Source organism: Selaginella moellendorffii, unplaced genomic scaffold, assembly GCF_000143415.4.
Source record: "Selaginella moellendorffii unplaced genomic scaffold, v1.0 SELMOscaffold_12, whole genome shotgun sequence".
NCBI classification, from domain to species: Eukaryota; Viridiplantae; Streptophyta; class Lycopodiopsida; order Selaginellales; family Selaginellaceae; genus Selaginella; species Selaginella moellendorffii.
In genome coordinates this window covers 349,958-370,694 of record NW_003314273.1, presented here as the reverse complement: position 1 = coordinate 370,694, position 20,737 = coordinate 349,958, and the positions used below count along the sequence as shown (strand labels likewise).

Genomic DNA, 20,737 nt, shown 5'->3' with positions numbered 1-20,737 from the left:
GATCGAGCGATTACAGGCGAAATCTCCACTCACCTCGATGAGATATTGAGCAGCCGCGACGCGATTGTTGAGAGCGCTCCACTGTAGAGCGAAATATCCGCCGTGATCGGGCGCCGAGACGGAGCATCCATCCTGTTCTACCAGGCGCCGCAGCTTGTCCAGATCGCCGTAAGCCGCCGCCGTGTAGACGTCGTTCTTGACCGGCTCTTGATCTTCCTTGGAGCGGCAGAGCTCGCCATTCACCGTGACCTGCTCTTGAACTGGCACAGCCTCCGTCACGACCTCCACAATCTCCTGCGCCATGCCCTGGAGCTCTCCTCTCTAGCTCTCATCCATAGCTGCGACCGTGCCCTAATGTCATGCCGACGTGGCACACAAGCCTTATCTGGCATCCACACCAGCGCCACGTATGAATTATAACAGCCTAGTCACAGAAGATAACGGCTAGTTAAACAATCAGTATAAAGATAGAGCCAATGTTTAGGGTTTATTGACTTTTTGCAAATGGTACCAGAGGAGATATGGATGGTGATTTTGTCAAGGGCGGAGAAGGGCACTCGACAAGGCTTGCAAGACGTGTCTATAGAGTGGAATGAAGTGTTGGACAAGATGGTAAAATTGCCTTATGAAATATTAGGGATCAAGGCACTTCCATGCCCAATTGGTGGTGGTAAACCGTGGGAAGTCGTGTGTTGTATCGAGGGGTTTGTGATCATGTACTCTCGAGAGCTTGGGCAAGCTCATCTTGTTAACTTTTCTGAGAGGAGCTGCATGCAAATTACGAGGGATCTTTGCACCACCACCTTTTCAAGCAATCCCCAAATGGTGTACCTTAGAGGTTGCCTTAAGAAAATATGATTTAAGTGTAAAGGAGTGGAGTATTTTAGCAGAATTGCCTAGCAATTGCAAACTTGAGAGGCTGCTTGTGTTTCAAGATGGAATTGTTGGTGCTTTCGAGCATATAACTTTCAAGGTAGTGAAAACAGTGAATTTGGAATGCAGATTTTTGGATTTGGATAGCTATGGAAGGGTTTGGAGACAACCTTTTACCACCAGTGTGGTTGAGAGTGGCATAATGCCAACCATGGCAGTTTTACACAAGGTATTATTGGTGAAAATGGAATGGTTCAAAGACAGTGGTGGAAATTGGCTTTACTTTTGGAATGAGGATACTGCTTCTTGGGAGTGTTTATCTGGCAAGCTGGATGGAGGGCCAATAAAGCAGCTGGTGGTGGTAAAAGATAACGAGCTACATGCATATGGTTGTCACGGGACGGTTTCAAAGTGCCAGTTTGACTGGAATATTGAAAATGAGCGATTTTCTGGAGTGAAATGGGTGAGGGTTTCTGGACGTGTCTGCAACAAGCCCATCAAATTCTTGTCAAATGTTCCCTACAAGTTGGGAAACATGAAATTTGTAAGGCAGACATATCCATGCTCAATGTAGTTCTTTTCAGCCATGTAAAAATTAGTAATCCAAAGTATTTTTGAGATACGGAAAAAAAAATGCTGGTGGGAGGATCACACTCGTGCAATCCAGCTGTTGCACTGTTGCAGGTTCTGAATCCAGAATCCAGAAATTCAGAATTTCTGGATTGCGGAATCCAGAAAATCGTATATGGTATCATCATAGAAGTCGTAGTAGATGATTCACTCGCTTCTTGATTCAGAGGTCATTTTTTCATGCGCAGTCAAGCAACAACGTGATTTTGACCAAAACTGTTATCAAGATATCTTGGATGCTTTTCCCAGAACTTGGGTTCTCGCAACGGTGCGCAGTGATCGGGACAACTTTCAAGATATATTTAGTCACGTTTGCATGTCGAGGACTCAATTGTTTGGTTTGCATGGAACGTTTTATACAAAGCCGGGATATAAAAATTTTGTAATTTGGAAACCCACGGCTCAAGTTCATGCTGTGGATATGAAGGGCAATCAACAGGATCTCAGTTCCAACAAGCTCATCAACTGCTTTGGATGGAGGAGTAGCAGCAACAATGCCAACAAGATCAAGTCCAAGAAGAATACTCAAGCCTCATATGAGAAAATCAAGCAAGTCACACATCAACAATCAATAATTGTTCCATCCTTCGCGGTTGCAGTCAATGCTGCAACACCATCTTCAAGATCTCTTTCCTTTCTGTTTATTTAAGAAATGTTGCCCATGCAACTCCAGGCATACTCACCAAGAGATCCTCGGCCTCTTTGCGGCGAGGCAGAAGTTAAAGGCCAATGGGAAAGCAAAAAGGAGCTTAGTTACAACGTTTGCATGCTATCATCCACTCGCTAAAGTTGGGAGCAACGTGGCAGCACGTCTGTTTTTCGAAGCTGCATTATATTCTGGACCTTGGACCTTGCAAAGGTATGTAGTTTGATCCCCTCCAAATCCAGCGACATAGCCATATGGCGACGTTCTTGTTTTGTTTTGCAGTCTTGTACGCATCTATGTCTACTCTACAAGTTTTGTCTTCCGATCCCGATCCTGTCCGGGACTTTTGTGTAGCGGACCTCGACTATCCGCAGCTCAACGAGTATCCCTGCAAGCCGTATGCCAACGTGACGATCGACGACTTCGTCTTCAGCGGCTTGCTCACTCCTGCCGACCCCAGCCTGGGCCCCTCGGGCACCAGCGTCACTCCAGCCTTCGTCGAGACTTTCCCGGGACTCCACACGCAGGGCTTCGCGTTTGCTCGGCTCGACTTTGTGGAGGGTGGCCTCATCCCGCCTCACACGCATCCTCGCGCCTCCGAGTTCGTCTACATCACCCGGGGTCGCTTGTACGCTGGATTCATCGACACAGCCAACAGGGCGTTTGCGAGAGTTTACTCCAAGGGCGAGGTGATGATCTTCCCGAGGGGTCTCATCCACTGGCAGCTCAATGTGGGAGAGGGTCCAGCGTCGGCTTTTGCAGTGCTAAACAGCGAGAAGCCCGGGTTTCAGACCATAGCCCCGTCCATGTTCGGGAGTGGTGTCGCGGAAGAAGTTCTCCAAAAGGCATTTCGGCTGGACGAACAGGCAGTTTGTTCCCATCGCTGAATTCATCCGTGACACGGTAAGGTCGTGATTAGATTCATTGTAGAACAATAATACATATTATAAATTCTTCAAATGGTATCTAGTCCACTTTCATCTTAGAAATACTTTCGATTTGCATGGCGGCGACCTTTCGACCTACTTGTTAACTCGCAGTGAATGGCAGTAAAGGTGATCGGTGATCGGCAACAAAATGGCAGCATTGTTTTGCTTTCCAGCCTTGTTCTTCTCTGCAAGTTTCATGCTCGGATCGCGATCCACTCCATGACTTTTGCGTCGCGGACCTATCTATCAATTCTCCAAAGTTGTGCTCAAATCTCTTCTTTGAAGCCGATGCCAACAGAACAAAACGAAGGGGTTTTAGGGGTTTACGGAGCACGAGGATACTAGAGAATCAACTTATTAATTATAGAATTTGGAGAGGGCCGCGCGTACGCGAGCCCTCAACTTCCACAAATTACGACGTCCACTCCTCCACTTTGGGAAGATGGTAGGCCGGCCAAGCCAGAGTGCGATGGGAAGGCCGAACCTAGGCCATTGGCCTTCATGATCACCAATAAACCCCGTCCAGGTAAGTATGGATCACTTCCCCAGGCCCTGGCTTATATACTGCTCTTGTGCCTTTATTCCACGCCTCGGCATGTGGGATAGGGCAAAGAATCGGCGTAGCATATCCTTGGTCAAACCACCCTAGCCAATGGTCAAGCGGTCAACATTTTGCGGGGAAGGACCGCTGGATTGCTTGCAGATGATATCCACCTGAAAGCTCACGACAGATTCATCGCTCAGTTTCGCCGGCCGTGGGGATCGAACCCACGACCACAAGGTTAAGAGCCTTGCGCTCTACCAGCTGAGCTAGGCCGGCTTATATTAATGGTTAATCATTGACATAGATAGAGCTTGTATCCCAGGCCATTGACCGTGAAGATGTTGGTGACAATGATCCTGAGAGGCAGCTTTGCGATCCAGCGGATGATCAATAGACGCTGACGGTCTGTCGTCAAAAAGGATAGTGAGAGGTCTTGATCCCATCGAAAAAGAGGTACTCCGGAGCTGATCCTCCTGAGATGATCTTGGTCATCTGCCTAGGCTTGCATTCATCAAAGAATTCTAATGTTCATTGTTGGGTTATACAAGATAAGAATCTTCCAACGTTGACAGTATATCCGTTTATATTGTTTTGAATCAATCCACATGGTGCGTCACAACATTGTAAATGTTGGTCGTCAGTCCAAGGAAGCTGGCCACCCCAGCAAGGACAAGCATTGTCCACGCCAGACACTCCAATCCCTTCTCCCTCGCCTTGCTCAACCTCAACGCCACCAGCGCCGGGAACATAAATCCCAGAGACAGCCCCGCGGTGGCCCCCGTGAACTGGAACGCGATCCAGATGTTTGGGATGAAGGCCGATCCCACAAACACGATCGCGAGCAGCGACGCCGTGAGAGCCCAGAACCTGACCGTGCTGTCGGCGAGCTGCTGCTTTGGATCCGGGAAGAGGATCGCGTCTACGTTTTGCCGGAGGGAGAAGTGGATCACCGGGAAGACGAGCATGAGATGGAGGACGTAGCCGATGCGAATGACGTCGTTGATGAGCGTGCTGTCCGCGATCCCCAGGTCGTGGTCGAAGTTGGAGAGGATGTCCGAGGCCGTGGACTCGCCAAAGAGGAGGTAGCCCGACAGCGCGGTGGCGACGTAGACGCTCATGCACAGGAGCGTGGAGATCCGGCCAACTTTGTTCATCCTAGCCGCAGACCTGTTCTTGAGCTCGCAGTAGATCGGCTGGATGTTAAAGTGGCAGATGAATGCGTTGGTCATGATCGGGACAACGGTGAGGAGCTCCAGCACCGATTTCCTGGATGCCAGCGACGGAAGTGACCGCGGAGTCGTGAGCTTTCCCTGGATCCCTTTCACCACCCCCACCCCGGAGCTGAGGATGACGAACACCACCGCTAGAGCTACCGATGCCGCGGAGGAGAAGCGGAGTGAATCGATGCGCTTCAGCGACGAGAGCGGCGCTAGGACGAGCAACATGGTGGCGAGGAGCACCAATCTTCTGTCCAAGCTCTTGAGGAGGCCCGGGTGGTGGGAAGAGCCACTGGAAGATCCCGAGAGAACATCACCTATGATGATCAAGTAAACGATGAGAATGCCACTGTTGTTGACTATGATACACACCTGCGAGACGAGCTTCCCTGCTCGTCCACACGCCGCGCCTACCATCTCACCATAGCTCCAGGCCTTGAGCTGCGTCGAGAATCTCACCACAATCTCCAAGCTAATCTCTGAGAGCACGCCCATCGCCAGGATCATCGCCACGCCCAGCGGAACCCCCAAAACTCTCATCGTCGCTGGCAGCGCCATGATCCCCGCGCCGATGATCGACGTCGCGAGGTTGAAAACGGCGCCAGCGACGCCAGATCCCGAGCTACTGCTGCTGGATTGCCGTTCACCTGTGGATATTTCCAGGATCGAGTAGCCCGTCGCGGATCCATTGCTGGGAGCGCCGAATTGCGCCGGCGCTGCTCCATTGGCGTCGGATCTATGATATTTCGAGGATTCCAGCAGCTGCGCCTCCTCCTCCTTCCCAGGATCTACCTGAGGGACTGAAGAACTTGGCAACATTACCTAGAGCCCTAGTAACAGAGTTTTAGGTCATTGTGGCTATGGAGGTCTAGGATTAGTGAAAGGCTTCTCAGCTCGGTCAATCGATCACTCATTTCTTCACTGATCGTGAATTTCTTGCGCAAGGTGAGGCCATCCAAGGGTTTAAGGCCATGGGAAGGCTGTGCTTGATCCACCTCGATGGCAAAATCTACAGCTGCCGCATTTGCCACAGCCATCTCGCGACGCCCGGCGATCTCATGGCAAAGGCATCCTCGATCTCCTCAAATTCTTTGCGATTATCCGTGTTCCTTGTTTCTTGCAGAATTTCCACTGCCGCCATGGGACGGCCTATCTTTTCAAGACAGTGTAAGACGATAGAGAGAGTTTTTGGAAGTTTGAGCTCTTTCTCATGGAATTTTTTTCTTCAGGGTGAATGTGGGGATTGGAAAGCTCGAAGAGCGACAGATGACGACTGGATTGCACACGGTCGCGGACATCTATTGCATTTGCTGCCGGAAGATCTTGGGCTGGAAATATGTAAGCAATCAATCAGCGAAGAAAAGAGTGGCAAGTTTGGGAAGAACTGAGAGTGAGATCTTTGCAGGAGACTGCCCAGGAGAAGGATCAAAAGTACAAGGAGGGCAAGTTCATTCTCGAGAGGTGAACTGATGCTTGATCGATTCGATCCGATTCGATTTGGTTCTCCTTTTTTTCGTGTTTGATGACTTCTAGGAAGATGATCGCTGGTGGGGAAGGCCATGAGCTCCGCGACGAAGAAGTTTTAGGGAGTGATGGAGACGAGTGACGTGATTATTAAAATAATTAGTATATTCATGTAAATACCGCTAATTAAGTCTGGGTGGTGTAGTTGGTTATCATGCTAGTCTTACACACTAGAGGTCCCCAGTTCGACCCTGGGCTCAGACACGCTTGCTTACACCTGGTATTGGAATTTTTGATACTTCGTCTATCTTATCAAAAGAAATATACAACCGTACCTTTCGAGAATGGAGGAAAAATTCGTATCATCGAAATGATCCATGATCTTGCACTAGTTTCTAGGATGGCGAGAGTGACGAGTGACGAGACCGCCGCGCTTTCGTCCAAAGCTGATGCTTTGGGGGACGTGATCGCTCTCGGCAGCAGTGGTGAGCTTGGAGATGGCGCTGGAGAGCTCGTCCACATCCACACTCATGGCCGCTTCCTCAGGCTTTGGAGCCGAGTCCATGTAGCTCTTGGCCTTGAAACGCTGCCGCTGCTTCTGCGATGGATGATTCTTGGTGCTCTTGTGGAAGTGGAAGCTGGACGGGAACTTGTGCTTGTCTACCAGGTGCTGCTTCCGGGATTTGTCCGAGAAGAACACGCCGGGGCATCCTTCCACAAGGCACTCGTACTGGGGAAAGGAAAAAAACAATGCATTAGAACTGAAAGAAGAAGAGAATCGAAAGCTTATAAGAACTTGCGTGAAAGAAGGAACTAAAAGTTTGATCGAGCTTGAGCTTACCATGGGATGATTTCGAGCCACTTTGGCTTTGAAGAAAGAGTCATGAGTTTCGGAAATGTGTAGACTGAGGAGCCGCTTTGTTGGGAAGCACGAGGAGCAAACCGAGCACACCGCCGTGTGGCGAATGAGGTGGTGGTTTTCGAGCTCTTCCACGCCTCGCAGCGGAGCGCCACAGCCAGCGATGGAGCAATTCACGAGCCTGGACGGATGGATCGAGCAACGAGAAGAAGAAAGAATCAAATGCTGCCACAAATTCGATCACACCATACATACCAGCAGTCTTCGTCCTCGATCCGACCAATGTATGCTCTCTCCTCCTCGGAAATATTGAGCGAGACCTAGGGAAGCAAGAAGCGCGGACGAAACGGGGCCAGCGATCGAGCAAGGGCAAGAGATTTCGAGATCACCTGCTTCGCCTGAAGCTCCCGCTCCACATTCCCTGCATTGAAGAAGGCGTCATCGGGCGAGAATCTCCGCCGGCAAGCGCTCCAAGCGGGAAATGCTCCCATCGCAGAAGAACTAGGGTTCTTCGCTGGCACTATTCGTTTAAAATTAAATTAAATCATGAAATTAATACCAGTAAATATTCGCAGAATATACTCCAGTAGCAAGAGCCCTAATCTATAGGTTTTGCTGTAGAATATACTAGAGTCGTTTTTTTTTTTTATTCGGGTCCCTCTGGAATCGCAGGCCCGGCTGGCCTGTACGCCTCTTGCAGCCTCTGCGTTCCTCCTCCTCCACCGCCGCCGCCACCTCCAGACTCGAGGTTGAGTTGCTTGATGTAGCTCACCAGTTGCCTCACCGTCTCGTCGTGCGATCCCAGCCTCTTGCGCAGGATCTTCAGCGCGCGGTTGTAGTAGCTGCACGCTTCTCCCGTGCTCTTCATGGCGATGCTTACGTCTCCCAAGTACTTGAGCGTCTGCCAAGCATAGAGCAGTGAGTGTCAAGAAGTAAACAAGAGTATCATCATCCCCTGGAGAAAAAATGGATACCTCGGCAACGATGACGCTGCCACCGCCGTGCTGCGTCCGCTGCATTTGCACAAGCTCCTCAAACGTCTGGAGCGCTGGCTGCAAATCGCCCATGTCGTAGAGGGTGATCCCTTGCTGCTTCATAACTTGCAAGGTTAGCGGGTGCTCTCCGCCCGTGTCGTGCTGTTGCTCGCAAAACTGTGCAGCCTTTTCGAGGACTTTCAAGGCTTCTTCGTACTTCTGCACAATCGAGGAAGAAAAATTGAGAATCAATCTGCCGTGCTTACCTTGACTTTGTGATACGTGAAGCCAAGCTCGTAGTTAAGTTGTGCGATTGCTGGCTCGTTCGGAAATGCGCAAGAAGTGTAGATTGCAAGAGCTTTCTGGTAGCACTCGACGGCATCCTCGTGCCTCGTCTGTTTCACGCGTGTCTGTCACATGCCAGTGGCACCTGAATACACACCAGGATGCGCACAGAGACTTTGAAGGGCTCGTTACCCTGGCTATCTTGGTGAAGATTGACGCCAGAGAAAGCTTTGGAGGTTGCTCTTCGGCAGGAACTGGAGGACCATCAGTATCGTTTTGGACGAGCTCCCTTGCCTCTAGCCAAAACACAAGTTGGAAAGGCCTTAATTAATGAGAACCCGGAGATGAGCTTGATAGCCACCTTGTGATACTCCTCGATGGCCTTCTCGAACTCATTGCGCTCGTAATCGATGACGCTCATGACCACGCCGGATTCATCCCGCGGTTGGGGCGACTTCCTGGCGGGACCTCCATCTCTACTGTCTCCTTGGTAAATGTAGTAGTCACCGTAAGCTTCATGAATCGCGGCATTTGAAACATCCTGTAAAATGCAGAGAGTTGCAGAAACTTAAACATAAGAAGCGTGGCTTTTGAGACCTCCTCTCCATGAAGATCTTGGTTGACAACGAGCGCCCTTTGAAGATAGTTGATGCAATTGAGATCTCCTTCTGCACTGCAAGCATCACATTTCCGAAATGTTATGAGTAGCACCATACATACTTTGTAAGAGTCCTTTGGCAAGCCCGAGAAGAGCTAGAACGAGCAGATTGCTAGATGATTCGCCACCTCTTCTGGGATCACAAAGCTCCATTGCCTGGAAAACAGAAGAAAAAAACATGTGAACATGTGAAACATGCCACGATCGTTACCTTCTGTGCATGCCAGCAAGCTTGATCTGAATACGTCTGGCTTCACACGAAAACGCAAGCATCAGCGATAGAATTCCAGTTCTCCAAGAAGCAATCCACTTACAAAGATCGCATGGAGTGGATTATTTGTTCTTATGAATTTTCAGATGAAAGGTACCATCTCAAGGTAAGTGCTGCTCAGATTAAGGTGCGCCTTGGCCAGCAAATCCTCCGACTCCACCAGCACCGTCGTCGGATCCCCCAAGCACAATTTCGCGAGCGCCACGCCCTGGAACCGCGAGGTTACACCCCTCCCGGGCGCCGCAAGGAGGATTCTCACCTGCATTCGAAGATAGAGAGCCTTGTCGTAATCCCCCATCTCCGTGGCGTGCGCCGCCTCCTCCTCCACGCATTGCAGCCGATAGACGGGCTCCTTGAGCACGATGATGTCGCCGAGGGGCGGTTCGTTGTCGTGCGTCGGCGATGGCGTCTTGCGGCCCCTGGATAGCGCGGGCGAGGTCGCCATTCCCACAAACCCTAGCGCCTTAACGGCCACACACAAAGCCTTTCAAAAATTTTCTTTAGCTCTAACTAGTACAAAATTCTTCACAGTAAAATTACAAAAGAGAGGAAGCCCAGTTTGTTAAAGTAGTGTAAGCTTCTTTCGCCTCGCTCATATCAAGTCGGCCACATTCATTGGCATTTCATCGACTTGTGTGCTGTAGTATTGCTCGATATCTCGGAGGATTCGAATGTCATCGTTCTTCACGAAATTGATCGCTACTCCCTGCAACAATGGTGTGAGCAATGATCTCTAATCTTTGGCCTGTGTAAAACTACCTTTCTGCCGAACCGTCCAGAGCGTCCAATCCTGTGAATGTACAACTCTCGGCTGTTTGGAAGATCGTAGTTGATCACCAGAGAGACCTGGGAAACGAAAAGAAGTTAAATCCCATAGAGGAAACGAAAGAAAGACTCGAAGAACACACGCATACCTGTTGTACATCCAGACCCCGAGCCCAGACATCGGTTGTGATGAGCACCCGCGTTTGTCCCTCGCGAAACTCCTTCATGATGGTATCCCTTTCTTTCTGCGGCATCTCTCCGTGCATCGACGACACGGTAAAGTTGCTGCTCCGCATCTTCTCCGACAGCCACTCCACCTTCCTTTTCGTGTTGCAAAAGATCACGGCCTGGGTAATGGTGAGTGTGTCGTAGAGGTCGCACAGCGTGTCAAACTTCCACTCCTCCTTCTCGACAGCCACGAAGAACTGCTTGATTCCCTGCGCAAGATGTCATGAATAAATATCTCGACTTTCGCAATCGGGCTCACCTCTAGCGTCAACTCATCACGTTTGACAAGGATGCGAACAGGATCAGTCATGAACTTGTTGGTCATCTCAAGAATCTCATGCGGTAGAGTAGCGGAAACAAGGACCACCTGTGCGCAGGAAAAAGCGATTAGCACGCGAACTAAATGGACGAAAAAGGAAAAAATACAAACTTGTAGATCCGGAGGTAAGTAGCGATAGCAATCGATGATTTGCTCTTTGAATCCCCTGCTGAGCATTTCATCTGATTCGTCCTGGAAAGCAGCACAAAAAGCATGAGACCCATAAATAAGAAAAGAGAAACTTACGCACCAGAACTAAAATCTTGACGTGTCTCGTCCTGAAAGTCCGGCGCTTGAGCATGTCGTAGACACGACCCGGGGTTCCAGACACGACATGAACTCCGTGCTCGAGCTTTCTAATGTCTTCGCTAAAGCTCTTACCGCCGATACACGTATGAGCTTGAACGTTCATGTGGCTGCCCAGTGTTAGAACGACCTTGGCAGTCTGGTCGGCAAGCTCGCGTGTCGGCGAGAGAACTAGCGCTTGGACCCTGAAAAAATCGGATTTTTTAGCTCTTGCCCGCAAGAAAAGCGAAAAAAGAGCTTACTCTCTCACGCTAGTGTCAATGAGCTGATTCACCGCAATGCCGATCATGGATGTCTTGCCTGTGCCGGATTGCGCTTGAGCTATGACATCCCGGCCCCTCATGATCGGAATGAGCGCCCTCTGCTGAATCGCCGACGGTCGCTCAAATCCATACTCAAACACACCTCTGAGAAGGCTCTCGTTGATCCCCATCTTCTCAAACTGCGTGATCGCCTCGACGCCGGCACTCGTCTCGAAGACGACGTGCTGGTCGCCATCTTCGTTCCCGCCCCGCCGCACCGCCGCCATGACCTAGCTTGGAAGAACCCTAGCCACAACCAAAAGCCCTAAATAGGGAGACGAACATTCCGTCAGGATAACTGACGGCATAGCCAAGCGGAATATCCCGGACGATCCAACGGTCAGGAATCGGCGCCCCTCCGATCGAGCATGCTGAGTCAGCATGGCCGCCCATGCCACGTATTGAAAGAATGCCCCTCCCCTCTAAAAAGACTGCTTTCTTTCATATATGCTTGGCTACTTGTTTGCGTCTCCATTCGCCATAGCCAGGGCAAGGGCAAGGGTTTCCTCGTCGTCGTCGCCAGCGCGCGCGCCCGCGCCCTAGGGTTTGGAGATTGCTCTGGCGCCAGAGGATTCTTCCAGTCGCGCCCTCACCAGCGGCGCGCCAGCGATCCATTCCGCCTCGGCGCCGCCCGAGAGATCCGCGCCAGGTACTCGCCGCTCCAGTCCCAGAGATTTGTGAATTGCGAGGTGGATTGCACCGCTTTGTCTTGCATTTTTTTGGTAACTGTTTGTGGTGCTTAGGTTTTTTTTTGTTCTTTGTTGTTTTTTCCTCTTTTTCCTTGCTGTGTGGAGCTCAAAGGTTCCTTGGAACTAACCCACGCTTTCGCCGCAGCGATGTCCCACGCATTCGACCTCGTGAATTGGGAGTGAGACGTCGAGAGGAGAATTGATTGGTGGTAGCTTCAACTGGATCGAGGGATGGAACAGCAGCAGCAGCAGTAGCAGTGGTAGCAGCAGCAGCAGCGCTTCCTTCCCTGTGGGATCAATGGCACAGGAGAGCTGGAAGTGTGACCAGGACGAGACGGGGTGCCAGCCACCCGAGGGCCCGATTCTGTGCGCCAACAATTGCGGCTTCTTTGGCAGCAAGGCGACGATGAATCTGTGCTCCAAGTGCTACCGGGACGTGGTTCTGTCACAGGCCAAGGTGTCCACCGCCAAGAACGCCCTAGAGCAGCTACCGCTCCTTATCAACAACACCAACGCCAACAACAATTCTTCCGCCGCTACAGCCGCCGCCGCCACGACCGCCGCCACCATCGCCGCCGCCACCACCGCCACCGCCAACGCTACTGGCATGGATCAAGGCGTGGCACTGGACGAGCAGATCGTTTTACCAGAGGCTGTGACTGAGATGAATCCCTCGTCCGGTGACGGCGTGGCTGATGCCTTGGTGGCTTCCCCGGAGGCATCCGGCTCGCGACCGCCGAATCGCTGCAATGCTTGCAACAAGAGGGTGGGATTGACGGGATTCAATTGCCGCTGCGGCAACGTCTACTGCGCTCTCCATCGCTACTCGGACAAGCACAATTGCACATACGACTACAAGTCCGTGGGGAGGGACGCGATTGCAAAGGCGAACCCGGTGGTGAAGGCGGACAAGATCGACAAGATCTGAAAGGCGAAGAACACAGGAATTCGAACAAAGAAAGACAGGGAAAAGGAGAAAGATCAGTGCTCGGCTTCTACAAGATCATCGTCTCATCATCACATTACACACAGGTTTACCCGTCCAAAAGTGGTGGAGTATTTATTCATCGTAGGGTGGTTTCTCCCTTCCTCGTCCCCCTTCTGCTAGGCACATTTTTATTTTTCTTTACTTCTTTTAAAATCTATTAATTGGAGTTGTGTGGCTTTTCTCTGCTGTTAATAACATTGTTTTAAGGTCTCTCTCTTCTTTCGCATCTTTTGTCGATCAACGTCAAGAATCTTGATAAACAAAACAAAACAACGCTCTTATCGACGAAAACAAAAGCGATTTGTCATCGCCTGCGCCTTGACTCTCTCCTCGTTTCGGTTCTAAATTCTTCCATGTTTTCTCGTATCCACAAGTGCTTCGAGACGAGCTGTTCCTTGGAGAGTTCGTCTGGAAATACAGCGAGAAATGGTCAAAAGAAATGATAAAAGGGCGGTTTTGCCTGGCTTACTCATGCTGTTCCAGGCCTTTGAATGCATTCCAAGGCTGCGCCGGGTGAGATATGCAGCGTCGTCCCAGGCAAGATCCAGCTTTTTCGCTTGATATCTCCACAGCCATCGCAGTTGCCACAGTGCCAACTGCAAACGAACAGCTTGTTTCGTCAGAGAACAAATCAGAAAAAAAGAGGAGAAAAACCTTTCCACAGGCGTAAGGAAGCAGAAGGAAGCGAACGGCAATCAATGTCCAGACAGATGGCCTCTCGATGCCTTCAACGTGCAGCTCCAGGGATTCACTGATCTCCTTCGATGCATCCTCCCTGGAAAGAAAAACAACGCAAGTTTGCCCACGCATATCGTAAGTGTCTGCATGTGTTACCTCTTTGTTTTGCTGCTTTTCTTCTTATTGTTCGTGCTGCCACCTCTTTCCAGCTCCAATGCTTTCAACCGGTTTTTGTAGGCTGGAGTTTGCTTCACAAGTTCCATCATCTACTCCGCACAGCCCCCACTAAGAGAAAGAAACAAAAGAATCGAGTTTTTAGATACCTGTTTGTACCTAGTCCACTGGTTTCCATACTGGAAGACCGACAAAATCACAAGTAGGCCGGCGAAGACGATTCTCAGGTCCTGACAAAAGTGTTTCCGTTGACACAATTTGACAAAAGAAAGTGATTAGATTGCCTTACCGCTTGAGGTCCATAGTATGCTTGATAGTAGCGAGCAGTGTTGTAGAAAAACTGTCACAGTAAATGGCAGCAGTTCGTTCATGGAAGTTCAAGAGAAAAACGTAAGAGATTCACCTGTTCAGGATGCGCGATAGCGTAATCGTATTGCTCTCGTTTGACATCGTCTTTGAGTATCTGAAAGAAAAGTTCGCAGCTTGAGAAAACAACAGAAACACGACCATGGCATACCTCATACGCAGTGGCAATCTTCACAAAGAGCTTCTTTGCATCTGGATCTGGATTCTTATCAGGATGACTGCGGGAATGCGTGGCGTTAGACGAAACTCTGCTGAAAAGAAAAAACCGGAGAAGCACACCTACTATTTGAGTGAGAGCTTGTAGTAAGCCTTCTTGATCTCGGCTCCAGTAGCAGCCTGTGTTACACTGAAAGAAAAGAATTTCGTTGTAACAAACGAAAGAAGAAAGAAAAACCACTATGGATGGATCTGATCCTACTACATTATGCTTACCCGAGGAGATCGTAGCAATCATCGTCGCCGCAGTAAATCGCTCGCGCGGTCGAGAGCGATCCGGCAAAGACGAGGAGGAAGACGAGCAGCGCTGGAGCTGCCGCCATTGCGAGAGAGAGCCGACGAGCCCTAACAAGCCGCCATAAGCCCTAGGGAGACAGAGCACAATCAAAATCAAGAATCGACCGATCGACCAATCGCGGAACCGCGCGATGAGGACGTCCGCCTTTGCTCGCACGCTGGCGTGCCGCAACGCGCTTCCTGTGGTGGCCCCATTCCCCTGTCCGGATCAAACGACCGAAGAAGAAAATTTCGCCTGTCTCGCTGTCCAAGAACCCTAAAATAAGTAGCTAAACAACAACACACGCTTCCAGCATTGAACTGGCACAACACGATCGCTCCTCGCAACTCCTTCCTTCTACCCGTGACTGGCATACGGCGAGAATATCCCCCGATCGGATGCTCTTGGAATATGCCGGTCAACATTTTTAGCCGAGTAAATAGAATCTGAGGAGGGAGCAGCCGAATTCGTCCCCACTGCTACCTAGGTCATTTATTCCTCTCCCTCCCAGATCTGCGCTCTCTTGGCGGCGACTTCTCGCGCCTGATCGATCGATTGAGCAGGCGGCGGCAGCGGCAGCGGCAGAGGCGGCCATGGCGCTCAAGGATGAGCTCGACATCGTCATCCCCACGATCCGAAACCTGGATTTCCTGGAGATGTGGCGGCCCTTCTTCCAGCCCTACCATCTGATCATCGTCCAGGACGGGGATCCCAGCAAGACGATCAAGGTGCCCGAGGGCTTCGATTACGAGCTCTACAACCGCAATGACATCAATCGCGTCCTGGGCGCCAAGGCTTCGTGCATCTCCTTCAAGGATAGCGCCTGCCGCTGCTTTGGCTTCATGGTTTCCAAGAAGAAGTACATCTACACCATTGATGACGATTGTTTTGTAAGTTGGATCTCTTCACTCTTCCAGTTTTGGTCGTTTTATCCTTCTTGGTTTTTGAGATCTTACGACTCCTCGGCAATGCTGCTGATGAGAATTGGATTAGTTTTCAGATCTCGGTGGCTGTGCCATAGATCTGTCGATGGGGTCACTTGAGCTCTTTAGTCTTAGATCTGTTTGGTGGCTGTCTAGATCCGGGCTTCCTGCATTTTTCCTTGCAGCTGGGTTAGGTGCACAGTCGAGTTTTTTGGTTTGTTGGTGCCTTGCTGGTAGACAGAATCTCTTTTTGGAGCTAACTCGGTGAGATCTGATGTTTCCCAGGTTGCCAAGGATCCTTCCGGCAAGGATATCAACGCTCTGGAGCAGCACATCAAGAATTTGTTGAGCCCTTCGACGCCGTACTTCTTCAACACGCTGTATGATCCATACCGCGAAGGCACCGATTTCGTCCGCGGCTATCCTTTCAGCCTTCGCGAGGGGGTGACGACGGCCATCTCCCACGGCCTCTGGCTCAACATTCCGGATTACGATGCTCCTACGCAGCTAGTAAAGCCAGCTGAAAGGAACACAAGGTAGCTTTTTTTCTGATCGCGATCTGTTCTTTCCTTTCCGTATCGTTGTCACTGATGTAAGATCTGCTTTACAGATACGTGGACGCTGTGATGACGATTCCCAAGGGAACTTTGTTTCCAATGTGTGGGATGAATCTGGGATTCAACCGGGAGCTCATTGGGCCGGCTATGTACTTCGGTCTCATGGGTGACGGCCAGCCAATTGGTCGCTACGACGATATGTGGGCCGGATGGTGTGCCAAGGTATGCAAAAAATCTCTTTTTTTCCTTGAGCTAGGCAGATCGAAGAGCTTTACCGCATTTTTCTGCTTTTTACACAGGTGATCTGTGATCATCTTGGCTATGGTGTCAAGACCGGCCTGCCTTACATTTGGCACAGCAAGGCGAGCAATCCCTTCGTCAACCTCAAGAAGGAGTACAAGGGGATCTTCTGGCAGGAGGAGATCATCCCCTTCTTTCAGAAGGTGAGCCTCCCAAAGGAGTGCACCACTGTGGAGCACTGCTACATCGAGCTCGCCAAGCAAGTCAAGGACAAGCTTAACGGCGTGGATCCTTACTTCGCCAAGCTCGCGGATGCCATGGTGCAATGGATCGATGCTTGGTCGGATATCAACTCTCCCGAGGGAGCGAAGATCTTGGCGAATGGCCCGTCCAAAGTGAGCTCCAGATCTTCGCCAGCGGCGTCCAAGTGATCTTTCGATGGAGTCTCGGCGACACTGATGATTGATATGTGCTGACAACAAGAGCAAAGAGTTCCACTCCTCACCACTACACACATTGCGGGAAAAGAAAAGAAAATTATTTGCATAAGTTCTTGTATTGAGAAACCATCTAAAATCTATCATTTGCTTGCTTCAACTTGTTTAAACCCTTTCTCTTAGGGTTTTAGTAGCTATGGTGTGGCGCGGGAAGAATGTGGCAAGGATTCTTCGCATTCGCGGCTTCTCCTCGGCTCCTTTCTCGCCGCCAGCAAGAGCTGCCGTGTACGAGTGCCATGGATCTCCCGATGAAGTTCTCAAGTAGGCATTGATTCGATCGGCTTGTTTGATGAGCAATATTTTTGTTCGCTATGGCGCCAGGATTGTGGATGTTCCAGGGCGTGCTCTCGATCGCCGGGAGGTGTGTGTGAAGATGCTTGCGGCGCCAATCAATCCATCGGACATCAATAGAATCGAAGGTATGGAATTTCTGGCGAGTAAGCTTAGAGGAATTTTTTCTTCTCTTGACAAGAGCGTCTCATCTATCGCTTCTCTTTCGATTTCATTCCCAGGTTTATCGATTTTTCATGTTTCCAGCTCCTTGCTTTTTCCCGCCTTCGATTCATTTTCTTTTTTTTTCCTGTGCTTTTTGTTCCAGGAGTTTACCCAATGCGGCCTACACCACCGGCAATTGCTGGTGGAGAAGGTGTTGGACAAGTTGAGCTGGTTGGATCGGACGTTGAAAATTTACGTGTTGGTGACTGGGTGATTCCAACGTACTCCGGTGTTGGTAGAGACCTTTTTTCTTGTGTTTCCACAGCCTTACTCGTGCGTCTCGCTTGTAGGAACTTGGAGCACTCACGTACTCAAGGAAGAAACTTCCTGGTGTAAAGTCCCGGACGATGTTCCGATCGAATACCTGGCAACCATCTCCGTCAATCCGTGCACGGCTTTCAGAATGCTAGAGGACTTCTCTGCTCTAGAACCAGGTAAGATCGATCGTGTTTTTTGTTGAAACTAAAAATACTGATTGTATTGGTAGTTTAAATGGTTTATGCGCTCCAGGGGATGTCGTGGTGCAAAATGGAGCCACGAGCATGGTCGGGCAGTGCGTGATACAGATTGCTCATGCGAAAGGTCTACAAACAATAAATATCGTTCGTGACAGGTTCGTGCAACTTCAGCACTCTTCATAACACAATGCGTACTTTCATGCGTGTTCCTTCTCTTTATTTTTCTTTTGGTTTTAGACCGGGAATCGAAGAAGCAAAAGAAAAGCTGATGAATCTGGGCGCCACCGAGGTCGTGTTAGACAGCCAGTTCGATTCTCCCGGCTTCAAGGACATCTTGGTAAGCATGCTATCACTTTCTTAAGACATTTCTCTAAGCAGTTCGAGGAAACAGGCTAATCGCGGGACTCCAAAGCTGGGACTCAACTGCATCGGTGGAGCATCTGCCGGTGCCGTCTTAAAGCTCCTGGCGTACGTAAAAAATCTGATTTTCCAGCTCTAACCGATACTAAAACAATTCCAGGCCCAGCGGTACAATGGTCACGTATGGTGGAATGTCGAAGAAACCAGTCACGGTATCGACGACAGCATTCATCTTCAAGGTACGGGAGAAAAGAAAGAAAAGTTTTTGTGCTCGCAAAAACTAACCAAGTTTCGAGTCATGCAGGACATTCGGCTTCGTGGATTTTGGCTCCAGAAATGGATCCAGGAACACAAGAGAGAGGAGATGGTGGCGATGGCGTCGAGTTTGATCGAGCTCGTCCAAGCAGGAAGGCTTAAATACGTGTAAGCTTTCTTTCTTCCTTGTTGCTAATTTCTAGGCTCTCTTTCTCCTTTCCTGGCAGCACTGAAAAGATTGGTTTTGAGGACTTCGAGAGAGCCTTGAGAAAGGCACTGGGGAAAGAAGGGAGCGTACCGAAGCAAGTACTGGTGTTTTAATCAAGAGAAGGTTCCGGGAGAATATTCCACTACGTCGCATATCCTTTTCGACTAGACTAGGTCATGGTCGATTTTCCCCTGAAAAATTATCATTAGCTCGCGCTGCGGGCAGGCCAGGAAGCGATGGAAATTCCAGATGATCCGCTGGTGCTCAACTGTAAGAAGCGCAAGGCGCAGAAGCAGGCATCCAAGGCTAAGAAATCGAAGATCGTAGTCACTGAGAAATGCGAGATAATCGCTGCTCCAGCTGCAAGGCCTGCTGTGGTGGATTTTGAGCCGAGGAGGTGAGAGCTGCTCTTGAGTATTTTCGCTCACATTGTTCGTTTTCTGTGCATTGCATGGCAGCTATCAGCTGGAAGTTCTTGAGAAAGTTTTGAAGGAGAACACAATCGTTTTCCTTGAGACCGGGGCTGGGAAGACACACATTGCCGCGATGCTCTTCAATAAGCTAGCGGATCGTCTCTCGATGCCCGAGGAGAAGCGCATCGGTGTTTTTCTCACTCCGACTGTGGCTCTTGCTGATCAGGTAGAGTAACTCTTTAGTGTTTTTTCGCTATCTTCGGTGGTGTGGCCTCATCTCATTGTTCTTGCAGCAAGCGAACGTTATATCGTCAAGCACACGTTTAAAGGTGGGGGTTTATCATGGCGGCCAGATGGATACTTGGGACGTTAGAAAATGGAGCGAGGAGATTGATTCGCATCAGGTACTGGCGTTGCCAGCTCTTGTGGCCTTGTCGATCGAAATTCTCTTTTCAGGTGTTAGTGATGACCGCGCAAGTTCTGTTTAACTCGCTCCAGCTATCGGCAATCAGAATGGAAATGATCGAAGTTTTGATTTTTGACGAGTGCCACAGGGCTCAAAATAACCATCCATATGCTTCGGTCATGAAGGTATGCCTCGTGCTCTCTCCTGGATTCTTACTCGCTGTTTTGTTTCCAGACTTACTATCATACTTCGACGTTGAAACTTAAACCGAGAATTTTTGGAATGACTGGATCTCTCGTCGCAACGAAAGGTACAACAGTGAGCTTTTACACATCTCTCTAACGTGATCTACGTAGTCTCTACCTGTGAGGATGGGAAGCTTTGCAAGGAGATGAGAGATCTTGAGAGCCTTTTAGACTCCAAGGTAATATATTTTTTGCGTGTTTTAATTTCAAACTAAGTGCTGGCTTTTCTAGATTTACACAATAACATCTCGAGCAGAGCTTGAAGAGAAAGTGCCAACCCCTTTTTACCGAAACTTATACTACGACAAAGCTCACCACTGTTTTAAAGAATTGCGCAGATGCCTCACTGATTTGTTAGACAAGGTAAATGTCATTATCTATCTGTCTGTGTTTTACGTGGTTATTGCAGTATCAGCAAAGAAGCTGTATCGGCACATGTCAGTTAAGCGACGAAAATAAAAAACGTTCCAAGTTTTCAAACCTATATAATGCGATCACAAGCTCCCTTCTCGACCTTGGTTTGTGGAGCGCCGTCCTGGTGAAAAACTATATTTTTTTTAGCTGTTTTGGTCTCACTTATGTGTTGCAGGCTGTTGAGGTACTTCTAAAAATTGATCCAGAGGGTACGAAACCCCCAGTGGACAATGAGGATACTAATGACGAACAAAGGTTTTTGAAAGAAGCTTACAACATCTTGAAGAGTTTTGTGCCTGGAGGTTTGTGAGATGTCTTTCAGTAATTTTAACTGACTTCCTGTCCTAGACTCCGTCAGCAGCATATCAAGCCCCGAGGATGCCAAAAAGGCTGTCAATTCTGGGTTACTAACTTCAAAAGTTAAAGCATTACTCAAAATTCTAGTGAGATACAGGTAGACATTTGGCCAGCGTTTATACAATGGTTTGATTTTTTGTTTGTTTGGTTCTGGCAGAAATGTTGAGCCTTTTCGATGCATGATTTTTGTTGAGAGAGTGGTCGTGACACAGGTGCTTGCCAGGCTCCTGAGCACCTTTAAAGCTATCGAT

At 49.6% G+C, this 20,737-nt stretch overlaps 11 protein-coding genes and 3 non-coding genes across 15 annotated transcripts in view; 6 read left to right on the top strand and 8 right to left on the bottom strand.

The window, feature by feature from the left end:
- The window catches only part of LOC9660259 (protein S-acyltransferase 24), a 4,229-nt gene extending 3,859 nt beyond the window's left edge, over positions 1–370 (bottom strand). Inside the window, exon 1 of the mRNA XM_002969174.2 lies at positions 15–370. Coding sequence (XP_002969220.2) covers positions 15–303 — 289 coding nt within the window. The 5' untranslated portion in view covers positions 304–370. The remainder of the gene's footprint in view (positions 1–14) is intronic.
- A 3,081-nt stretch (positions 371–3,451) lies between these two features.
- Positions 3,452–3,612, bottom strand: LOC112346202. The gene has a single exon (XR_002992335.1). It is a non-coding gene; the product is annotated as a U1 spliceosomal RNA (small nuclear RNA).
- A 213-nt stretch (positions 3,613–3,825) lies between these two features.
- On the bottom strand, positions 3,826–3,898 carry TRNAK-CUU. Its single transcript has one exon. It is a non-coding gene; the product is annotated as a tRNA-Lys (tRNA).
- Positions 3,899–4,173: 275 nt separating this feature from the next.
- On the bottom strand, positions 4,174–5,680 carry LOC9660258 (amino acid transporter AVT6E). Its single transcript, XM_002969173.2, has one exon. The coding sequence runs from the start codon at positions 5,656–5,658 to the stop codon at positions 4,219–4,221; it is 1,440 nt and encodes a 479-aa protein (XP_002969219.2). The 5' UTR covers positions 5,659–5,680; the 3' UTR covers positions 4,174–4,218.
- A 44-nt stretch (positions 5,681–5,724) lies between these two features.
- On the top strand, positions 5,725–6,518 carry LOC9659218 (protein yippee-like). Its single transcript, XM_024674480.1, has 5 exons — positions 5,725–5,906; positions 5,963–6,006; positions 6,069–6,177; positions 6,245–6,300; positions 6,373–6,518. The coding sequence occupies exons 1-5, from the start codon at positions 5,811–5,813 to the stop codon at positions 6,443–6,445; spliced, it is 378 nt and encodes a 125-aa protein (XP_024530248.1). The 5' UTR covers positions 5,725–5,810; the 3' UTR covers positions 6,446–6,518.
- On the top strand, positions 6,494–6,567 carry TRNAV-UAC. Its single transcript has one exon. It is a non-coding gene; the product is annotated as a tRNA-Val (tRNA).
- A 17-nt stretch (positions 6,568–6,584) lies between these two features.
- On the bottom strand, positions 6,585–7,669 carry LOC9659217 (zinc finger protein 511). The gene is made up of 4 exons (XM_002969172.2): positions 7,552–7,669; positions 7,418–7,482; positions 7,145–7,343; positions 6,585–7,033 (listed from the first exon to the last, which is right to left on the bottom strand). Exons 1-4 carry the CDS (start codon positions 7,651–7,653, stop codon positions 6,692–6,694), a joined length of 708 nt encoding a protein of 235 aa, XP_002969218.1. The 5' UTR covers positions 7,654–7,669; the 3' UTR covers positions 6,585–6,691.
- A 49-nt stretch (positions 7,670–7,718) lies between these two features.
- On the bottom strand, positions 7,719–9,799 carry LOC112346177. Of its 2 annotated transcripts, none has more exons than XM_024674472.1 (10): positions 9,610–9,799; positions 9,394–9,558; positions 9,291–9,330; positions 9,142–9,235; positions 9,019–9,089; positions 8,783–8,962; positions 8,614–8,715; positions 8,403–8,546; positions 8,137–8,355; positions 7,719–8,063 (listed from the first exon to the last, which is right to left on the bottom strand). In XM_024674472.1, the coding sequence occupies exons 2-10, from the start codon at positions 9,402–9,404 to the stop codon at positions 7,809–7,811; spliced, it is 1,116 nt and encodes a 371-aa protein (XP_024530240.1). In that variant the 5' UTR covers positions 9,405–9,558; positions 9,610–9,799; the 3' UTR covers positions 7,719–7,808. The 2 variants fall into 2 exon arrangements, with proteins under 2 accessions (XP_024530240.1, XP_024530241.1); XM_024674473.1 differs by having other exon boundaries at positions 9,291–9,326; positions 9,610–9,741.
- A 50-nt stretch (positions 9,800–9,849) lies between these two features.
- On the bottom strand, positions 9,850–11,514 carry LOC9659216 (eukaryotic initiation factor 4A-3). Its single transcript, XM_002969171.2, has 7 exons — positions 11,211–11,514; positions 10,913–11,153; positions 10,774–10,854; positions 10,603–10,710; positions 10,265–10,552; positions 10,110–10,196; positions 9,850–10,056 (listed from the first exon to the last, which is right to left on the bottom strand). The coding sequence occupies exons 1-7, from the start codon at positions 11,495–11,497 to the stop codon at positions 9,943–9,945; spliced, it is 1,206 nt and encodes a 401-aa protein (XP_002969217.1). The 5' UTR covers positions 11,498–11,514; the 3' UTR covers positions 9,850–9,942.
- Positions 11,515–11,697: 183 nt separating this feature from the next.
- LOC112346179 (zinc finger A20 and AN1 domain-containing stress-associated protein 8-like) lies at positions 11,698–13,157 on the top strand. The gene is made up of 2 exons (XM_024674479.1): positions 11,698–11,919; positions 12,105–13,157. Exon 2 carries the CDS (start codon positions 12,258–12,260, stop codon positions 12,885–12,887), a length of 630 nt encoding a protein of 209 aa, XP_024530247.1. The 5' UTR covers positions 11,698–11,919; positions 12,105–12,257; the 3' UTR covers positions 12,888–13,157.
- LOC9660257 (dnaJ protein ERDJ7) lies at positions 13,136–15,069 on the bottom strand. Its single transcript, XM_024674474.1, has 10 exons — positions 14,598–15,069; positions 14,449–14,511; positions 14,317–14,383; positions 14,203–14,262; positions 14,089–14,139; positions 13,949–14,029; positions 13,782–13,891; positions 13,602–13,722; positions 13,417–13,543; positions 13,136–13,355 (listed from the first exon to the last, which is right to left on the bottom strand). The coding sequence occupies exons 1-10, from the start codon at positions 14,702–14,704 to the stop codon at positions 13,252–13,254; spliced, it is 891 nt and encodes a 296-aa protein (XP_024530242.1). The 5' UTR covers positions 14,705–15,069; the 3' UTR covers positions 13,136–13,251.
- A 67-nt stretch (positions 15,070–15,136) lies between these two features.
- On the top strand, positions 15,137–16,975 carry LOC9660256 (probable UDP-arabinopyranose mutase 2). The gene is made up of 4 exons (XM_002969420.2): positions 15,137–15,548; positions 15,867–16,117; positions 16,192–16,360; positions 16,438–16,975. Exons 1-4 carry the CDS (start codon positions 15,252–15,254, stop codon positions 16,807–16,809), a joined length of 1,089 nt encoding a protein of 362 aa, XP_002969466.1. The 5' UTR covers positions 15,137–15,251; the 3' UTR covers positions 16,810–16,975.
- Positions 16,976–16,985: 10 nt separating this feature from the next.
- On the top strand, positions 16,986–18,796 carry LOC9660255 (enoyl-[acyl-carrier-protein] reductase, mitochondrial). The gene is made up of 10 exons (XM_002969419.2): positions 16,986–17,136; positions 17,197–17,294; positions 17,474–17,605; positions 17,661–17,804; positions 17,881–17,983; positions 18,066–18,165; positions 18,220–18,296; positions 18,349–18,427; positions 18,493–18,611; positions 18,671–18,796. The coding sequence occupies exons 1-10, from the start codon at positions 17,012–17,014 to the stop codon at positions 18,762–18,764; spliced, it is 1,071 nt and encodes a 356-aa protein (XP_002969465.1). The 5' UTR covers positions 16,986–17,011; the 3' UTR covers positions 18,765–18,796.
- Positions 18,797–18,876: 80 nt separating this feature from the next.
- Positions 18,877–20,737, top strand: part of LOC9660254 (endoribonuclease Dicer homolog 3a) — a 6,721-nt gene continuing 4,860 nt past the window's right edge. Inside the window, exons 1-11 of the mRNA XM_024674438.1 lie at positions 18,877–19,048; positions 19,110–19,290; positions 19,358–19,468; positions 19,521–19,655; positions 19,705–19,780; positions 19,827–19,894; positions 19,947–20,078; positions 20,125–20,253; positions 20,305–20,431; positions 20,478–20,583; positions 20,644–20,728. Coding sequence (XP_024530206.1) covers positions 18,888–19,048; positions 19,110–19,290; positions 19,358–19,468; positions 19,521–19,655; positions 19,705–19,780; positions 19,827–19,894; positions 19,947–20,078; positions 20,125–20,253; positions 20,305–20,431; positions 20,478–20,583; positions 20,644–20,728 — 1,311 coding nt within the window. The 5' untranslated portion in view covers positions 18,877–18,887. The remainder of the gene's footprint in view (positions 19,049–19,109; positions 19,291–19,357; positions 19,469–19,520; positions 19,656–19,704; positions 19,781–19,826; positions 19,895–19,946; positions 20,079–20,124; positions 20,254–20,304; positions 20,432–20,477; positions 20,584–20,643; positions 20,729–20,737) is intronic.

What these genes read in the sequence shown, in the direction of transcription:
- LOC9659216 (XM_002969171.2), bottom strand. Translation starts at nt 11,497, where the DNA reads ATGGCGGCGGTGCGGCGGGGCGGGAACGAAGATGGCGACCAGCACGTC. An exon ending in ACGTCAAGATTTTAGTTCTG is followed by an intron (nt 10,855 to 10,912) that starts GTGCGTAAGTTT and finishes GCTGCTTTCCAG; the next exon opens with GACGAATCAGATGAAATGCT. An exon ending in GGGGTCTGGATGTACAACAG is followed by an intron (nt 10,197 to 10,264) that starts GTATGCGTGTGT and finishes TTCGTTTCCCAG; the next exon opens with GTCTCTCTGGTGATCAACTA.
- LOC9660255 (XM_002969419.2), top strand. Translation starts at nt 17,012, where the DNA reads ATGGTGTGGCGCGGGAAGAATGTGGCAAGGATTCTTCGCATTCGCGGC. An exon ending in CCGGCTTCAAGGACATCTTG is followed by an intron (nt 18,166 to 18,219) that starts GTAAGCATGCTA and finishes TCGAGGAAACAG; the next exon opens with GCTAATCGCGGGACTCCAAA. An exon ending in GCAGGAAGGCTTAAATACGT is followed by an intron (nt 18,612 to 18,670) that starts GTAAGCTTTCTT and finishes CTTTCCTGGCAG; the next exon opens with CACTGAAAAGATTGGTTTTG.
- LOC9660258 (XM_002969173.2), bottom strand. Translation starts at nt 5,658, where the DNA reads ATGTTGCCAAGTTCTTCAGTCCCTCAGGTAGATCCTGGGAAGGAGGAG.
- LOC112346177 (XM_024674472.1), bottom strand. An exon ending in CTTGCTGGCATGCACAGAAG is followed by an intron (nt 9,236 to 9,290) that starts GTAACGATCGTG and finishes TCTGTTTTCCAG; the next exon opens with GCAATGGAGCTTTGTGATCC. An exon ending in TCTTCACCAAGATAGCCAGG is followed by an intron (nt 8,547 to 8,613) that starts GTAACGAGCCCT and finishes GGCATGTGACAG; the next exon opens with ACACGCGTGAAACAGACGAG.
- LOC9660257 (XM_024674474.1), bottom strand. Translation starts at nt 14,704, where the DNA reads ATGGCGGCAGCTCCAGCGCTGCTCGTCTTCCTCCTCGTCTTTGCCGGA. An exon ending in GATTGCTACGATCTCCTCGG is followed by an intron (nt 14,512 to 14,597) that starts GTAAGCATAATG and finishes CTTTTCTTTCAG; the next exon opens with TGTAACACAGGCTGCTACTG. An exon ending in AAAAGCAGCAAAACAAAGAG is followed by an intron (nt 13,723 to 13,781) that starts GTAACACATGCA and finishes TTTTCTTTCCAG; the next exon opens with GGAGGATGCATCGAAGGAGA.
- LOC112346179 (XM_024674479.1), top strand. Translation starts at nt 12,258, where the DNA reads ATGGCACAGGAGAGCTGGAAGTGTGACCAGGACGAGACGGGGTGCCAG.
- LOC9659217 (XM_002969172.2), bottom strand. Translation starts at nt 7,653, where the DNA reads ATGGGAGCATTTCCCGCTTGGAGCGCTTGCCGGCGGAGATTCTCGCCC. An exon ending in GGGAGCTTCAGGCGAAGCAG is followed by an intron (nt 7,483 to 7,551) that starts GTGATCTCGAAA and finishes TTGCTTCCCTAG; the next exon opens with GTCTCGCTCAATATTTCCGA. An exon ending in ATCGAGGACGAAGACTGCTG is followed by an intron (nt 7,344 to 7,417) that starts GTATGTATGGTG and finishes CCATCCGTCCAG; the next exon opens with GCTCGTGAATTGCTCCATCG.
- LOC9660256 (XM_002969420.2), top strand. Translation starts at nt 15,252, where the DNA reads ATGGCGCTCAAGGATGAGCTCGACATCGTCATCCCCACGATCCGAAAC. An exon ending in CCATTGATGACGATTGTTTT is followed by an intron (nt 15,549 to 15,866) that starts GTAAGTTGGATC and finishes GATGTTTCCCAG; the next exon opens with GTTGCCAAGGATCCTTCCGG. An exon ending in GGGCCGGATGGTGTGCCAAG is followed by an intron (nt 16,361 to 16,437) that starts GTATGCAAAAAA and finishes CTTTTTACACAG; the next exon opens with GTGATCTGTGATCATCTTGG.
- LOC9659218 (XM_024674480.1), top strand. Translation starts at nt 5,811, where the DNA reads ATGGGAAGGCTGTGCTTGATCCACCTCGATGGCAAAATCTACAGCTGC. An exon ending in CCGGCGATCTCATGGCAAAG is followed by an intron (nt 5,907 to 5,962) that starts GCATCCTCGATC and finishes TGTTTCTTGCAG; the next exon opens with AATTTCCACTGCCGCCATGG. An exon ending in GGCAAGTTCATTCTCGAGAG is followed by an intron (nt 6,301 to 6,372) that starts GTGAACTGATGC and finishes GATGACTTCTAG; the next exon opens with GAAGATGATCGCTGGTGGGG.